General features: G+C 41.4%; 1 protein-coding gene across 4 annotated transcripts in view; it reads left to right on the top strand.

Moving 5' to 3' along the window:
- Positions 1-17,974, top strand: part of LOC141080642 (uncharacterized) — an 869,999-nt gene that overhangs the window by 314,255 nt on the left and 537,770 nt on the right. For all 4 annotated transcript variants that reach the window (XM_073566017.1, XM_073566013.1, XM_073566014.1 and 1 more), the window contains exon 6: positions 9,975-10,062. In XM_073566017.1, coding sequence (XP_073422118.1) covers positions 9,975-10,062 — 88 coding nt within the window. The remainder of the gene's footprint in view (positions 1-9,974; positions 10,063-17,974) is intronic.

Here is a 17,974-nt window from a genome sequence, read left to right as displayed (position 1 = left end):
CTAGAATGCATCCCGTATGAACAGAGGCCACAAGTTTACAGAACCATTTGGGCCCAACTGCACCCTGGAAAAAATATAAAAAAAGTGCACAACAAACATATCAATATATGTAAGGTATTAGTTGATATTAAGGCCTTAATACGGAATCTGACAAACTGCGTCAAAGTTCCTTACACTTGTCAGTCCCTACTCTAACATGAAAACCACAGAAAGAGGAAAAATCCTCCAAAAAATTCAGTTGCAAACCAAGCAGGCCCAAAACATCTGCACTAATCCAGGGTGCAGTGGACCCAAGTAAAATGGCAGCTGCACAGGTGCATAAATACCAAATGAAACAGCCTACAATCAGGGATTGGCCGTGTAGTACACCAGTGCAGACAGCGTCGGACTGGAACACCTTGGGCCCACCAGAGAAAATCATTCTTGGGGCCCACTATGTAGCTGCATAGAGTTAAATACCAGACCACCAATTATGCGGTAAAACACGCTAATATCCGGGTATAATATAAGGTTGTACATGTCTTAATTATGTAGCAGGAGTTGGGGTAGCCCCCTCATAGAATATAAAGCAGCCCCCTCACATAGTATAATGCAGCCATCTCATAGAATATAATGCAGCCATCTCATAGAATACTGCCCCCCTCATAGGGTATAATACTGCCCCCCTCATAGGGAATAATGCACCCCCTCATAGGGTATAATGCACCCCCTCATAGGGTATAATGCACCCCCTCATAGGGTATAATACTGCCCCCCTCATAGGGAATAATGCACCCCCTCATAGGGTATAATACTGCCCCCCTCATGGGGTATAATACTGCCCCCCTCATAGGGTATAATACTGCCCCCCTCATAGGGAATAATGCTGCCCTCCTCATAGGGTATAATGCTGCCTCCTCATAGGGTATAATGCTGCCCCCTCATAGGGTATAATACTGCCCCCCTCATAGGGAATAATGCTATATAGATATATAGATATAGAGTTAGATAGATATAGATAGAAAGATAGATGTAGAAATAGATAGATATAGAGATAGATAGTAGATAATGGATAGAAAGTAGATAATGGATAGATATAGATAGAAAGATTCATAGAGATAGATAGAGATAGATAGAGATAGATATAAAGATAGATATAGAAAGAAATATAGATAGATAGATCGATAGATATAGAGATAGATAGAAAATAGATAATGGATAGATAGATAGATATAGAGATAGATAGCTATAGATAGAAACATATAGAGATAGATATATAGATAGAGATACATAATAGATAGAGATAGATAATAGATAGAGATATACAGATATAATAATAATAATAATATAGACATATATAGATAGATGGCTATAAATAAAAATAGATATAGAGATATATATAGAGATAGATAGATATAGAGATAGATATAGAGATAATAGATATAGAGATATGTATAGAGATAGATAGATATAGAGTTAGAAAGATAGACAGATATAGAGAGAGATATAGAGATAGATAGAGATAGCTAGCTAGATAGATAGATGGATAGATAGATATAGATAATAGGGATAATAGATAGATATAGAGATAGATGGATAGATCAATAGATAGATAGATAAAGACAGAGAGATAGAGATAGATAGATAATGAGATATAGAGATAGATACAGAGATATAGTGTTAGAGAGATAGATAGATATAGAGATAGATAGATATAGAGATAGATATGGATATAGAGATAGATAGATATAGAGATAGATAGATATAGAGATAAAATATAGATAGATAGATATAGAGATAATATATAGATAGCTATAGAGAGAGAGATATAGAGATAGATATAGAGATAGATAGGTAGATAGATATAGAGATAATAGATAGATATAGAGATAGATAGATATAGATATAAAGATAGATAGAGATAGAGAGAGCGGTAGATAGAGAGATAGATATAGAGAGAGATAGATACAGAGATCGATAAATAGATAGAGAGATAGATATAGATATAGATAATAGATAGAGATAAAGATAGATAATAAATATAGAGATAACAGAGATATAGAGATAGAGTAAGATAGGTAGATATAGATAATAGAGATAGCTAGATAGATAGACATAATAGATAGATATAGATATAGATAGATATAGAGATAGATAGCAAGATAGATATAGAGATAGATGTAGAGATAGAAAGATAGATATAGAGATAGATGTAGAGATAGAAAGATAGATATAGAGATAGAGCGATAGATAGATAGAGATAGATATAGATAATAGAGATAAATAGATAGAGAAAGATAGATAGATATAGAGATAGATATAGAGATAGATAGATATAGAGATAGAGATAAATAGATAGCGAGATATAGAGAGAAATAGATATAGATATAGAGATAATAGATATATATAGAGATAGATAGATATAGATATAGAGAGAGATAGATACAGAGAAAAGATATAGAGAAAGATAGATAGAGAAAGATATATAGATATAGAGATATAGAGATAGAAAGATATAGAGATAGAGCGATAGATAGATATACAGAGAGATAGATATAGAGATAGATATATAGATAGATAGCTATAGAGAGATATAGAGATAGAGCGATAGATAGCGAGAGATATAGATATAGAGATAGATAGATACAGAGAAAAGATATAGAGATAGATAACGGATAGATAAATATATAGATAGGTATAGAGATAGATAGATATAGATATTAGAGATATATATAGATAAAGATAGATAGATATAGATGGTAGATAGATAATAAATATAGAGATAATAGATATAGAGATAGAGTAAGATAGATAGATATAGAGATAGATAGATAGATATAGAGATAGATGTAGAGATAGAACGATAGATATAAAGATAGAGCGATAGATAGAGATAGAAATAGATGGATATAGATAATAGATAGAGATAGATATAGAGATAGATAGATATAGATAATAGATAGAGATAGAAAGATAGATAGATATAAGAGAGAGAGAGAGATATATATAGAGAGAGAGAAAGATAGATAGAGACAGATAGAGAGAGTGAGAGAGATATAAAAAAAACAAACAAAACACAATACTCACCTCTCCTCCTCGCTCCCACGCTGATCCCGGCTTCAGTGTCAGGAGCTGCCCCCTCTGCCAGACACACAGCGGGTGCGCGATGTAGTGACGTCATCGTGCACTGGCTGTGAGCCAGGAGCAGAGGGGACTGAGGGCGGCGCCGGCCCTGATGCAGAGCGGCTCACTGGGCTGGGGGCGGGGCCTCTGGGGGTGGAGACCTGAAATGATATTCACTGCTTCGCAGTGAATATTCATTTCTCTTTAGCAGCGGGGACAGGGGCTCCTGCCTCCTGACACCCGCTGCTACTCCGCTGGCAGGGGCCCCCATAGCAGCTGCATGGTGTGCGACACACCACTGGCTGGGGGCCCCTGGAGCAGCGGGGGCCCTAGGCAACTGCTGGCCCTGTATGCCAGCAGGTGCCAGGGCCCACCAGATGCCAGGGCCCACCGGAGAATCCTCCGGTTCTCCGGTGGGCCAGTCCGACGCTGAGTGCAGATGTATTTGGGCCTGCTTGGTTTGCAACTGAATTTTTTGGAGGATTTTTCCTCTTTCTGTGGTTTTCATGTTAGAGTAGGGACTGACAAGTGTAGGGAACTTTGACGCAGTTTGTCAGCTTCCGTATTAAGGCCTTAATATCAACTAATACCTTACATATATTGATATGTTTGTTGTGCACTTTTTTTATATTTTTTCCAGGGTGCAGTTGGGCCCAAATAGTTCTGTAAACTTGTGGCCCCTGTTCACACGGGATGCATTCTAGTTGGCACTGGGCAGCCCCCCCTATATGGTGTTACTAAGAGGTTGTGAATAAGAAGCCCTGCATTCCCTGTGTGAACACTGCCACATGCGGATTATTTTTTCTGCACTGGTGTGCTACACGGCCAATCCCTGATTGTAGGCTGGCTGTTTCATTTGGTATTTATGCACCTGTGCAGCTGCCATTTTACTTGGGTCCGCTGCACCCTGGATTAGTGCAGATGTATTTGGGCCTGCTTGGTTTGCAACTGAATTTTTTCTCGCTACACTGTTTAGCGATCGGGTTAATGCTTTTTTTTTATTGATAGATCAGGCGATTCTGAACACGGCGATACCTAATATGTGTATGGGTGATTTTTAAAAAAAATAGTTTTATTTTGATTGGGGCGAAAGGAGGGTGATTTGAACGTTAAGGTTTTTTATTTTTTTATTTTTAACCCCTTAGCGACCGCCGATACGCCTTTTAACGGCGGTATTTAAGTGTACATAAACCACAGCACTGCTAATTCATGGCGCTGTGGAGAAAGTGAATAGCGCCCCCCAGTGTCAGATGTGATCGCACATCAGAGGAGAGAGAACTAGGGTCCCCGATCCCCCCGGTACCTCTCCGTGGTCCAGGGTCCCCTCCCGGTGGTCCCGCGTCCCGCCGGCGTCCTCCGGTGGGCGGCGCCATCTTGGATCCGGAGAAAATGGCGGGCGCATGCGCAGTGCGCCCGCCGGGAATCTGCAGGCTCCGGCTGGCAGATTCCATTTATTCATTTTGATCACGATGATAAGCTATCATCGTGATCAAAATAAACAAAATAGTACATAATCCCCCCGTTTATCACCCCCTTAGTTAGGCCAACACAACAAAATAAAGAAAATATTTTTTTTTCAGTTTTCCATTAGGGTTAGGGCTAGGGTTAGGGTTGGGCTAGGGTTAGGGTTGGGTTAGGGTTAGGCTAGGGTTAGGGTTGGCCTAGGGTTAGGGCTAGGGTTAGGGTTCGGGTTTGGGCTAGGGTTAGAATTAGGGTTAGGGTGAACTAGGATTAGGGTTAGAATTAGAATTAGGGGTTAGGGTTGGGATTAGGGTTAGGGGTGTATTGGGGTTAGGGTTGGAGCAAGAATTGAGGGGTTTCCACTATTTACCAACTTTGGGGGTCTAAAAATTGGGTCTAAAAAAAATCACTTTTGTGGAAATAAAAAAGACTTTTTATTTTCACAGCTCTGCGTTTATAAACTTCTGTAAAGCGCTTGGGGGTTCAAAGTGCTCACCACACATCTACATAAGTTCCTTAGGGGGTCTAATTTACAAATTGGGGTCACTTGTGGGGGGTTTCCACTGTTTAGGCCCATCAGGGAGCCCGGCAAAAGCAACATGACGCCCGCAGACCATTCCATCAAAGTCTGCATTCCAAAATGGCACTCCTTCCATTCTGAGCTCTCCCATGCACCCAAACAGTGGTTCCCCCCCACATAAGGGGTATCAGCGTACTCAGGACAAATCACACAATAACTGTGGGGGTATGATTTCTCCCGTTACCCTTGTAAAAATAAAAATTTGGGGGCGAAAAAGGTCATTTTTGTGGAAAAAAAAATGGATTTCTTATTTTCATGGCTCTACGTTATAAACTTCTGTGAAGCACTTGAAGGTTCAAAGTGCTCACCACATATCTAGATAAGTTCCTTAATGGGTCTAGTTTCCAAAATGGGGTCACTTGTTGGAGGTTTCCACTGTTTAGGGACATTAAGGGCTCTCCGAACGCAACATGGCATCCGTTCTCAATTCCAGCCAATTCTGCGTTGAAAAAGTCAAACGGCGCTCCATCCCTTGCGAGCTCTGCCGTGTGCAGAAAAAGTGGTTTACCCCCACATATGGGGTATCAGCGTATTCAGGAGAAATTGTACAACAAATTTTGTGGTTGATTTTCTCTTTTAACACTTGTGAAAATAAAATAATTGGTTCTGAAGTAAATTTTTTGCAAAAAAAGTTAAATGTTAATTTTTTCCTTCCACATTGCTTTAGTTCCTGTGAAGCACTTAAAGGGTTAATAAACTTCTTGAATGTGGTTTTGAGCACCTTGAGGGGTCTAGTTTTTAGAATAATGCCACTTTTTGGTATTTTCTGTCATGTACACCCCTCAAAATGACTTTAAATATGATGTGGTCCCTAAAAAAAAAAAAAAAAGGTTTTGTAAATTTTGTTGTAAAAATGAGAAATCGCTGGTTAACTTTTAACCCTTATAACATCCTAACAAAAAAATTTTTGCTTCCAAAATTGTGGTGATGTAAAGTAGACATGTGGGAAATGTTATTTATTAAGAAATTTGTGTGACACATCTCTGATTTAAGGCCATAAAAATTTAAAGTTTTAAAATTGTAAAATTTTCAAAATTTTTGCCATATTTCTGTTTTTTTTCATAAATAAACACAAGACTTATCGAAGAAATTTTACCACTACCATGAAGTACAATATGTCACGAAAAAACAGTCTCAGAATCAGCGGGATCCATTAAAGCATTCCAGAGTTATATCCTCATAAAATGACAGTGGTCAGAATTGTAAAAATTGGCCTGGTCATTAAGCTGCAAACTGGCTCTGTCGCTAAGGGGTTAAACCTTTTTTGTTTACTTTTAGCATGCTTCAATGGCCTCCACAGGAGGCTTGAAGCATGCACAACCCGATCAGCTCTGCTACATATGGGCGATGAGCAGATGATCGCAGTGCTTTGAGCGCTGACCACCGGGCGGCGCTAAAAGCGATCTGTCTGCAACAACCATAAAGGTGGCTATGAGACCTCTGGTTGTCCAGGCAATGCATCGCCAACCCCGATCATGTGACAGGGGTCGTGATGAGCTCACTTCCGGCCCGGCGGCCGGAAGCTCTAGTTTAATGCCCGCTGTCAGCTCTTGACAGCGGGATTTAACTAGTTAATAGGCGCGGGCGGATGGCGATTCCGCCCACTCCTATTGCGGGCACATGTCAACTGTTCATAACAGCTGACATGTCGCGGCTTTGAGATGGGCTTACTGCTGGAGCCCACTTCAAAGCAGGGGAGTCTGACTGCTGACGTACTATCCTGTCATCAGTCAGAAATGGGTTAAAATCCAAAATGTTGGCCTACTGAAATGTACAGTGGGGAAAAAAAGTATTTAGTCAGACAGCAATAGTGCAAGTTCCACCACTTAAAAAGATGAGAGGCGTCTGTAATTTACATAATAGGTAGACCTCAATTATGGGAGACAAACTGAGAAAAAAAAATCCAGAAAATCACATTGTCTGTTTTTTTTTTCATTTTATTTGCATATTATGGTGGAAAATAAGTATTTGGTCAGAAACAAGCAATCAAGATTTCTGGCTTTCACAGACCTGTAACTTCTTCTTTAAGAGTCTCCTCTTTCCTCCACTCATTACCTGTAGTAATGGCACCTGTTTAAACTTGTTATCAGTATAAAAAGACACCTGTGCACACCCTCAAACAGTCTGACTCCAAACTCCATTATGGTGAAGACCAAAGAGCTGTCAAAGGACACCAGAAACAAAATTGTAGCCCTGCACCAGGCTGGGAAGACTGAATCTGCAATAGCCAACCAGCTTGGAGTGAAGAAATCAACTGTGGGAGCAATAATTAGAAAATGGAAGACATACAAGATCACTGATAATCTCCCTCGATCTGGTGCTCCACGCAAAATCCCACCCCGTGGGGTCAGAATGATCACAAGAACGGTGAGCAAAAATCCCAGAACCATGCGGGGGGACCTAGTGAATGAACTGCAGAGAGCTGGGACCAATGTAACAAGGCCTACCATAAGTAACACACTACGCCACCATGGACTCAGATCCTGCAGTGCCAGACGTGTCCCACTGCTTAAGCCTGTACATGTCCGGGCCCGTCTGAAGTTTGCTAGAGAGCATTTGGATGATCCAGAGGAGTTTTGGGAGAATGTCCTATGGTCTGATGAAACCAAACTGGAACTGTTTGGTAGAAACACAACTTGTCGTGTTTGGAGGAAAAAGAATACTGAGTTGCATCCATCAAACACCATACCTACTGTAAAGCATGGTGGTGGAAACATCATGCTTTGGGGCTGTTTCTCTGCAAAGGGGCCAGGCGACTGATCCGGGTACATGAAAGAATGAATGGGGCCATGTATCGTGAGATTTTGAGTGCAAACCTCCTTCCATCAGCAAGGGCATTGAAGATGAAACGTGGCTGGGTCTTTCAACATGACAATGATCCAAAGCACACCGCCAGGGCAACGAAGGAGTGGCTTCGTAAGAAGCATTTCAAGGTCCTGGAGTGGCCTAGCCAGTCTCCAGATCTCAACCATATAGAAAACCTTTGGAGGGAGTTGAAAGTCCGTGTTGCCAAGCGAAAAGCCAAAAACATCACTGCTCTAGAGGAGATCTGCATGGAGGAATGGGCCAACATACCAACAACAGTGTGTGGCAACCTTGTGAAGACTTACAGAAAACGTTTGACCTCTGTCATTGCCAACAAAGGATATATCACAAAGTATTGAGATGAAATTTTGTTTCTGACCAAATACTTATTTTCCACCATAATATGCAAATAAAATGAAAAAAAAACAGACAATGTGATTTTCTGGATTTTTTTTTCTCAGTTTGTCTCCCATAGTTGAGGTCTACCTATGATGTAAATTACAGACGCCTCTCATCTTTTTAAGTGGTGGAACTTGCACTATTGCTGACTGACTAAATACTTTTTTTCCCCACTGTATATTCAGTAAATGCGCTCAATACTTGGTCGGGACTCCTTTGACATCAATTACTGCATCAATGCGGTGTGGCATGGAGGCGATCAGCCTGTGGCACTGCTGAGGTTTTATGGAAGCCCAGGTTACTTTGATAGCAGCCTTCAGTTTGTTTGCATTGTTGGTTCTGGTGTCTCTTGTCTTCCTCTTGACAATACCCCGTAGATTATCTATGGGGTTAAGGTCAGATGAGTTTGCTCGCCAATCAAGCCTAGTTATACTGTTGTTTTTAAACCAGGAATTGGTACTTTTGGCAGTGTGGACTAGTGCCAATTTCCTTCCCCAATAAGCTTTTTGGCAGAGGGAAGCATGAAGTGCTCTAAAATTTCCTGGTAGACTGCTGCGCTGAATTTGGTCTTGATAAAATGCAGTGGACCCACACCAGCAGGTGACATGGCTCCCGAAACTATCATTGATTGTAGATACTTCACACTAGGCCTTGAAAATCAAGGTCCCAGATTCTGGAGGAAGGGTGAAGAGATACACAATCCAAGCTGCTTGAGGTCTAGTGTGAAGTTTCCATAATCATTGATGGAAACTGATTGTGGAAACTTCACACTTTAGAGATGATGTGGAAAGAGGAGTGGACCAAAATTCCTCCTGACATGTGCGTAAATCTCATCATCAACTACAAAAACATCTGACTGGTGTGCTTGCCAACAAGGGTTTTGCCACCAAGTATTAAGTCTTGTTTGCCAGATGGATCAAATACTTATTTCTCACTGCAAAATGGAAATAAATTTCTATAATTTATACAATGTGATTTTCTGGATTTTATTTTTGATATTCTATCTCTCAATGTTAAAATTAACCTACCCTTAAAATTATAAACTATTCATGTCTTTGTCAGTGGGCAAACTTACAAAATCAGCAAGGGATCAAATACTTATTTCCCCCACTGTAAATGTATTACAGGAATTTGTTACATATATTGTTTTATTTTGCATTCAGTAAAAATGTTTTGAATTTAGTTTAAGCTCTAAGTTTTGTGAATGTCACTTCACTGATCTCAGGCTTTGCAGTAGGTTAAAGGGGTGCCAAGAACCCACCAGTGACATTAATTCTAGTGGCCCACTGTTCAGCAACATGCAATATTACCTGAATCTTATTCACACATTTTTCTATGCTTCTAAATAATAATAATGAGTTACTGCCTTTATTTCTACATGTTTCATTAAGTGTACTGAGCCAAACACTGCTCATGTAGTGGGCCTACTCACATGTTTCCCTATGGGCCAGTCCAAACCTGGCTGACATGACTTTTTGAAAATGTTGTAGATCCTACATTATGCTGATTGTGGACTGTGGGTATCTATTAAATTCAAGTCAAAGGTATATACGGTACCTAAAAATGGAAACTATACAAAAGTGAAATAAAAAATTACTTGTATAATTTTGACTTCCTTACTTTACAGATTGGTGTGCATTAGCCTGGGTCAGCTCCATTACACTGAACCTATATCTGAATGTAGTAAAAGAGATGAGAACAGACCAATATCAACTGTAAGTAACCTATCTTTACTATTAACATTACTAGGCGAATAAATTACCAAAAATGTCAATCATAAATACGTAAAATATAGTACAACCTATTTCATAGAATCATAGAGTTGGAAGGGACCTTCTGGGCCATCTGGTCCAACCCCCTGCTCAAAGCAGGATTCGCTAAATCATCCCAGTCAGATGTCTGTCCAGCCTCTGTTTGAAGACTTCCATTGAAGGAGAACTGACCACTTCTCGTGGCAGCCTGTTCCACTCATTGATCACTCTAACTGTCAAAAAGTTTTTTCTAATATCTAATCTGTGTCTCCTCCCATTCAGTTTCATCCCATTGCTTCTAGTCTTTCCTTGTGCAAATGAGAATAAAGTTGATCCTTCTACAATATGACATCCCTTTAGATATTTGTAGACAGCTATTAAGTCTCCTCTCAGTCTTCTCTTTTGCAAACTAAACATTCCCAAATCCTGCAACCTTTCCTCATAAGACAGGGTTTGCAGACCGGTCACCATTCTGGTCGCTCTTTTCTGAACTTGCTCCAGTTTGTTGATGTCTTTTTTAAAATGTGGTGCCCAAAACTGGACACAATATTCCAGATGAGGTCTGACCAAAGAGGAGTAGAGGGAAATAATGACTTCACGTGATCTAGACTGTATGCTTCTGTTAATACATCCTAGAATTGCATTTGCCTTTTTTGCTGCTGCATCACACTGTTGACTCATATTCAGTCTGTGATCTATTAGTATACCCAAGTCTTTTTCACATGTGCTGTCACTTAGCCCTATTCCTCCCATTCTGTATATGCTTTTTTCATTTTTATTGCCCAGATGTAGCACTTTGCATTTCTCCCTGTTAAAAACCATTCTGTTTGTTGCTGCCCACTTCTCCAGTTTATTTATATCTTTTTGAATCCTCTCTCTCTCTTCTCTAGTATTAGCTATCCCTCCTAGCTTTGTGTCATCAGCAAATTTAATCAGTTTGCCCTCAATTCCTTCATCTAAATCATTGATAAAGATGTTGAACAATACAGGGCCCAGGACAGAGCCCTGTGGTACCCCACTTGAGACATTCTTCCAACTGGATGTGCAGCCATTTACGACCACTCTTTAGGTCCGATCACTAAGCCAGTTATGAATCCACCTAACAGTTGCCTTGTCCATTCATTTTTTCAATAAGGATTGTATGAGAGACTTTGTCAAATGCTTTGCTGAAGTCAAGATATACTATATCTACAGCATTTCCTTGATCCGCCCAATCAGTGATTCCGTCATAGAAGGAAATTAAGTTAGTCTGACATGACTTATTAGTTACAAACCCATGCTGACTCTGTTTAATCACTTCATTCTTATCCAGGTACTGACATACATGTTGTTTAATAATTTGTTCAAAGATCTTTCCTGGTATAGAAGTCAGACTCAACGGCCTATAGTTGCCTGGGTCCACCTTCTTCCCCTTTTTGAAAATAGGAACAACATTTGCTCTTCTCCAGTCTTCTGGCACTTCTCCTGTTCTCCAAGAATTTTCAAAGATTATGGAGAGGGGTTCAAAAATTTCTTCTGCTATCTCCTTCAGTACTCTGGTGTGTAATTCATCTGGACCTGGAGACTTGAATTCATTTAGGTTAGCTAAGTGTTTCCTCACTATCTTTCTGTTTATAGATATCCTGGATTCTTCTATTCCCTTAATAGGACAGTGAAGAACAGTTAATGTTACATTTCCTTTCTGAGAGAAAACAGATGCAAAATAGGAATTTAAAAGTTCAGCCTTCTCAACATCCTGTCTTACCATTTCATCATTTTCATCCTGTAAAAATCCTATAGCATCTTTGACTTTTCTTTTACTTTTGACATTTCCCAAGGTATAATCATCTTACCCCGGAAAAGAAGAGAACTATGATTAGATATAACATCCAATAAATTTATTGATCAAATCTTAAAACTAAATAGATTAAAAAGTATACATAACATGGAATGCCTCACAGAACGGGACACAAAGTACGCCTGGCATATGATCTAAAGTGAGTAAATAGGTGCATGGCATAGATTCAAGATTCAAAGAAGCTTTATTGGCAGGACTAAATACACATTAGTTTTGCCAAAGCAAGTGTACAAAAGGGAATAGGGATCGGGACTGTATGGATATGGGGTAGGGGCTGTAGGAAAGGTGGATGGGGCAGATCCAGGATCGGGGCTATAGAAGTCCATGGCATAGGGAAGGTGGATGTGGGGGGATGGGGGCAGATCCAGGGTGGGGGCTATAGAAGTCCATGGCATATCATGACTGTCTATAGCATAGGTGAAATCATTACAGACTTTGTGTCTATCAGTAAAATAACTATACTCCACCTAAGTAACCCGTGCCAGAACCCAGAGTCTCAAAACAGCCTGATCAATTGTGAGTTTATTATACATATAAATTGGTACAGTTACCCCAATGATGAAATGAGCAAAGCACAGGGAGTCCCAAGCATTGTGTACCTTCAACCCAATGCGTGTTTTGCATCGTTTTGCATAAAAACCTATGCCCAGGAAGAGATTTTTTTTGGGGCCACCCCAACTGTAGTACCACACTTGGGTAGTGCCCTTGTCAGGGCATGAGCAACCACATGAGTCATGACAAGGTATACTAGGGCCAGTTGTCACATATCCAGGTTCCTGTTGACCTTCGTATGGACAGCTATATGTCATCTGGTCAGACTGATGAGAGCGAGGCTTTTAATTCTTGCACGGGTACTCATAAAGACTTTACTGTGTATGTAGAAAATACTTTGTGCACTTATTTTGTTTGGTCACACTCCTATGATTGCACCCGAAACCAGGCATCTCTCTTTTCAACATATTACTTAATAAAAGTTAGGTTTTATATCTTGATTACATAAATCTCTCATTTCTGATTATTTTTATCCATTATAACCATAACCAACATGTACAAATGCATAGAAATGTATTTCAAAAGGTACAAGTGAATTGCAAAATAACATGACGAGCGAATGCCAGTTGACATTTTCTTTTAACGACACAGATGAAAGAGTTTTTTCTTTCCTTTATTTTGTGTGCAAAATAAACTTTCTATATACATAAATGCATATAAGGAGATGAGGACGCCGTTTCATCAAAAAGATTATGCCATATTTCTATGATAAATCGCTTTGAAAGGTTGCAAAATTTTTGTAAAGTAAAATGTTTCCAACTTTTGGTGTTTTCACGCCAGTTTGGCTGATCTCTGCCAAAATGAACAGAGCTGGGGCAGCACAGGTGCGTGGCATGAACTAGATGAGCTGTTCCTTATGACGGAAATCTTACTCCTCATGCCACGCCATCATGTGTCTGACTCCAGCACACCCCCTCATCAAGACTGATGTTGTTCATGGTGGTTTGATTAATTGGGACCTAAGTCTCCAAAACGCAGGCACAATCCATGGGGGTACTGTGCTATAATATTTTAATGAGTAACTTGAAATTTGATGTATTATTTTTGTTAATAGTGAAGCTATTAATGTCAAATTATGATGTTTTTCTCTCTCTGTAAAGAAAACCATTTTTAATCATTTTTAGCCCACTTACCTTTAACCCTTGATTGACGTGTCCTGTTAGAAAGCTGAATATTATGTGCACATTGTGTTTATCTTCCCTTTCTGCCCTGATCCTACAGTGCTGGTTAGGGGAAGATATAATTGTCCAGCTATGAATAGCATGACGGAGACTTTTGCTGATGATTAAAGAAATCTGTCATCAGGATTGCACTGCATGTCACTGCTGCTGTGGTAGAGTTTCAGGTCTGTGTCAACTCAACAGTTATTACATTTGCTGCAATACTAATGGCACCACTTATCACATGATAGCAGTTTGGACTTACAGCCCATCATCACATTAAAGTCACACCCACTGATACCCTTAAAGCTTGTTATCCAGTGCTATCCTGTACGAAACTAGAATTGTGTATCGAGAGCATGCAAATATTACCAAATTAGTAATTATTGCCCTTCTCAATAGCTTGTGTAGCTGAATGCAACCTCTATGTATGGGCGTATCTGTTTCATTGTGAGGTTATGTTTCTTTATAGTAGAAAATGTGGCCATTGTGGGAATTTGACTCATGAGGCATATTTGTTATTGCTAGTCATTACTTCTTGTGAAACCACTTCTTACTCATTATTGGCAACATAGTGGCTAAGTGCAGAGGTGGACATACTGTTAGTTTAACCTGTGCATCCAAAAAGGGGCACGAGAGGTAAGGTGGACCATTTCTTTCTCCATAGCAGATGAAATTGCGCATTATGATGAGCTATTGGACTACTGATATGGAAATTTGCATAGATAGATATTTCTCTGTGTGTGCTGCGCCCTGTCCTAATTAGAACAGAGTCTCATTGAGCGCCCAACGGAAAAGAAGACGCTAAACACCTTGTTAACAGCATCTCTTTCCAGCAGGACTCTGCTGGTTTATTGCACATACATGGTTTTATCATTATGTACAGAAAGGAGTAGTTAGTCAATTAACATAAGGCTTGTGTTTCAATGCTATTGGCTATTTGAGTAAATGAACCTATATGGCAGTGTCCAACATGAGGGTGATTAGCATCATATGATTTACTCTTATGCATTGTCTTGCAATGTCAGCAAAACTTCGATATCGGCTGGTTCATCTGGTCCAACTTTCTCTTTTCCCATGTCTGGCAGATATATCACAAGACAATGCTACCACGAGACAATGCTGGTTCTCCAGACTGGCTCATGGGGTTAGTAGGTCATCTTCAGCAATTGATTATAAAGTTCAAGATAGCTGTGATCATATATATGTATACATGTGTATATCCGTATATAAGAATACATGCAAGTGAGATCTATATGAAATGTATATATTTCCATCACAATCCCCCCTTAGATATCACTTGCCCTAATCCTGCTCTTGTCCCAAAGCGCTGCAACTCTTTTATGCTGCCAGTGGGTTGACGCATGCCTAGTGCATATGCCCCCCTCTGTACAGACTTTCGCAAATGGGCAGTCAGGAGATCTGTCCCTAACGGGGGTTCATTGCATTGTAATCAGAGCTTCTTAGTTAGCAGTCTATGTAGTCAGTGGTGTGTATTCGCTATCAGGTAGCTAATTTATTCAGTCCGGTAGGGCATCCACAGCATTATTCCGGCTCAGGTGTATCTTCTGGTATGAGAGCTTTCTTGCAATGCGATGCGTGGATCCTGGTGGGGGTTCTCCCTCCAGGTTGGTCGCATCAGCACTTGGAGAAGGGCCATCAAATCTGGGATCGAGTGCTCTCCTTACGAACTTTTTCCACCAACACTCAGTCTCCTGACTTCAGGGCAAGCATACCAGTCACCGAATCTGGACCTGGCAATGAAATAAAAAACTTGAGAATGGACATTAGCAAGATTCTTGGTAAATTCAATTACACAAGCAGACAAAGTATCACATTGCATTGTCAACTGCTGAGGGAAGAATACCCCTAACCTGGGTGTTTACCCAAATAAAATTTCATATTGGTGACAGCTTTCTCTGTGCCTATGGGAATGTCTAATGCCATGGTTTGTCTGTCTCTTGGGCAATATTTTTAGCATGCTGCTCTTAAGTGTCTCACTTAGTATATGGTGCGGGATGGTGGGAAGTGTGTAGGCCTAAGTCTGACCCTACTGCTGATCAAATCTCTTGTGTCAGGTTTGCTGTGAATGTGGGTCCCTGATCACTCGCTATCATTTCTGGAACCCCATATCTGCACACTATTTCTGAGAGTAGCTTCTTTGCAGTAGTCTTCACCAACTGGTTCCTTACTGGGAAAGCTTCAGGCCAGATGATGTGGGAGAACTTTTTCCACTCGCCCAATGTTGCATTTGTCAGGGGCCAGACAGCTGCTGGAAATTTGGCTGTTAAGGTGGGAGTCCAGTCCAATCAGGTCATTCATCTGTGTCTTCAATTCTGTGTGGGGGGACCATGTGCCCATTAAACCACCATAGGGTACATACTTTGAGGTAGACAGGTTTTGCTTTGAGGTAGACATTTGAGGTAGACATTTGAGGTACACAGGGTTTTGGAGTCCAGTGCTTTTGCCCTTCAGGATCCAGCTTTCCTTCTCCTTTGCAGTCTGGTCCTGCTACTTCTTGAATAGATCCTAGGACGTCATTTTTTGTCAGATTTTCTCATCTTCAGTCATCATGTAGTAGCTGTCCGGCTCTACAACCACTCCCACTTTTCCATATTGTCTTCCTCTGGCTGCTTCTTTGGCTGCCACGTCTGCCATGTCAATACCCCGTGCCTCTACTGTGTTCACGTTTCCGTGTGCCTTGACCTTTAACACTGCCACCACTTTTTAGAAGTTGGAGAGTGTCCAGCAGGTCCCTGATGGCTCCATGATGCTTCACGGTTGACCCGCTTGCTGTGATGAAGTCTCTTGCAGCCCAGATGGGTCCAAAGTCATGTGCTATGCCATGCGAGTATCTGGAATAGGTATAGATGTTTGCAGTTTTGTCCTTCGCAATCTGGCAGGCCTTCATCAGCACTATCAGTTCCGCTTTTTGGCTGACAAACTTCCGGACCATAGGATTTTGTTGATTGGTGGTCACTGCATATCCTGTGTGGAACCTTCCTTCATCGTCTGAGTCCGTATCCGCATCCCCCCCCTTGGGAGTGGAAGTAGAGTGGCGGTGGAAGACGTATCCGCATCCCCCCTTGGGAGTGGGAGTAGAGTCAGGCAACAGCTGAGAGCACTGAAGAGTGGTGGAGGGAGGATCTCCAATGGTTGTCCTAGAATGACATCAGCAGCCTTGTCCAGGAGGTCGTGTGCTGCAAATATTGTTTTCATGCAGGCGGGGCCCCCTTGCAACTGGATCCAGGCTGGCTGAGAGGTAGCCTAGAGGCTTCTGGTTTTCCTCCTTGGGTCTGTTTTAAGACGCCAGTAGCATGACCTTCTTTTTCCATTTGGTAAAGATGGAATGGCTTCCGGTAGTCAGGGAGGCCTAGAGCTGGCGCAGAGACTATGGAGTCTTTCAGTTTCCTGTACGACATGAAGGTGCAAACAACCAGGAGGAACGGGGTTGCGTTGATGCAATCGTACAGAGGCTGCATTAACACTGGAGCACCAGGGATCCAAGTTCTGCAGTACGAAACTAGACCAAGGAAGGCCTGCAGCATCTTCGGAGTCCTTGGGGAGCCAGCTTCTCCTCAGAGGTCTTCCGGTCATCTGTCAAGCGTTTCGTCTGGCGGGCAATACAGTGTCTTCAGGAACGGAACTTGCTTTTGACACCACTGGACTCTGTTTTTCCAGAACTTGCGTTGCTGCTCCGCCAGGTAGAGTAGAGGAGACAAGGAAAGGGCTGTGCAGGTAGAGATATCGATGACTTCTGCATGTTCTGCAATCCAGTTGACGAGGATGGAGGACAATGCTTTAGTGAGCTGTGAGAGGCTGTTCTGGGCCCTCTTGGGCATCACTGTCCATGTGTTCTGCACCCCCCTTATGCGTTTTCATGAACTTGTCATCCAGTTGAAGGGGGAACATTGAAGGAAGCATTGGACAGATCCACCACCGTGAACACTGTTGCTGTGGCTGGCACGTTTGACAGCAGAGTGTGCAGATCTGGCACAACTGGGATTTTAAACACGGTTGCTTCGTTCACAGCCCTCAGGTCATGCACCATTCTGAACCCAGCTGGTTCTCCTTTCACAGTCTTCCCCTTGATTGAGAAAAGCTAGGACTGCATGATGATTCCTATGGACGAGGTGGCCCAGTCTGGCATTGCTCTTCACAATGCCCTGAGGGACTCCCATCTTCTGGCACAGAGCCGGCAGGAAAACAAACCGTTTACTGGGGTCCTCTTCATAAGAGATGACATTCAGCTGAGCTTTCTTGCTCCCCACCAAGGCGGTCATCGTGGTGACCCCCTGACCTGATCACAGAGGGACTTTTTGCTGGG

This window comes from Dendrobates tinctorius, unplaced genomic scaffold, assembly GCF_039654945.1.
Source record: "Dendrobates tinctorius isolate UK_male_01 unplaced genomic scaffold, ASM3965494v1 ptg000016l, whole genome shotgun sequence".
NCBI classification, from domain to species: domain Eukaryota; kingdom Metazoa; phylum Chordata; class Amphibia; order Anura; family Dendrobatidae; genus Dendrobates; species Dendrobates tinctorius.
Note: the sequence above shows the minus strand (reverse complement) of the source record. Positions and strands in the feature narration are given on the sequence as shown.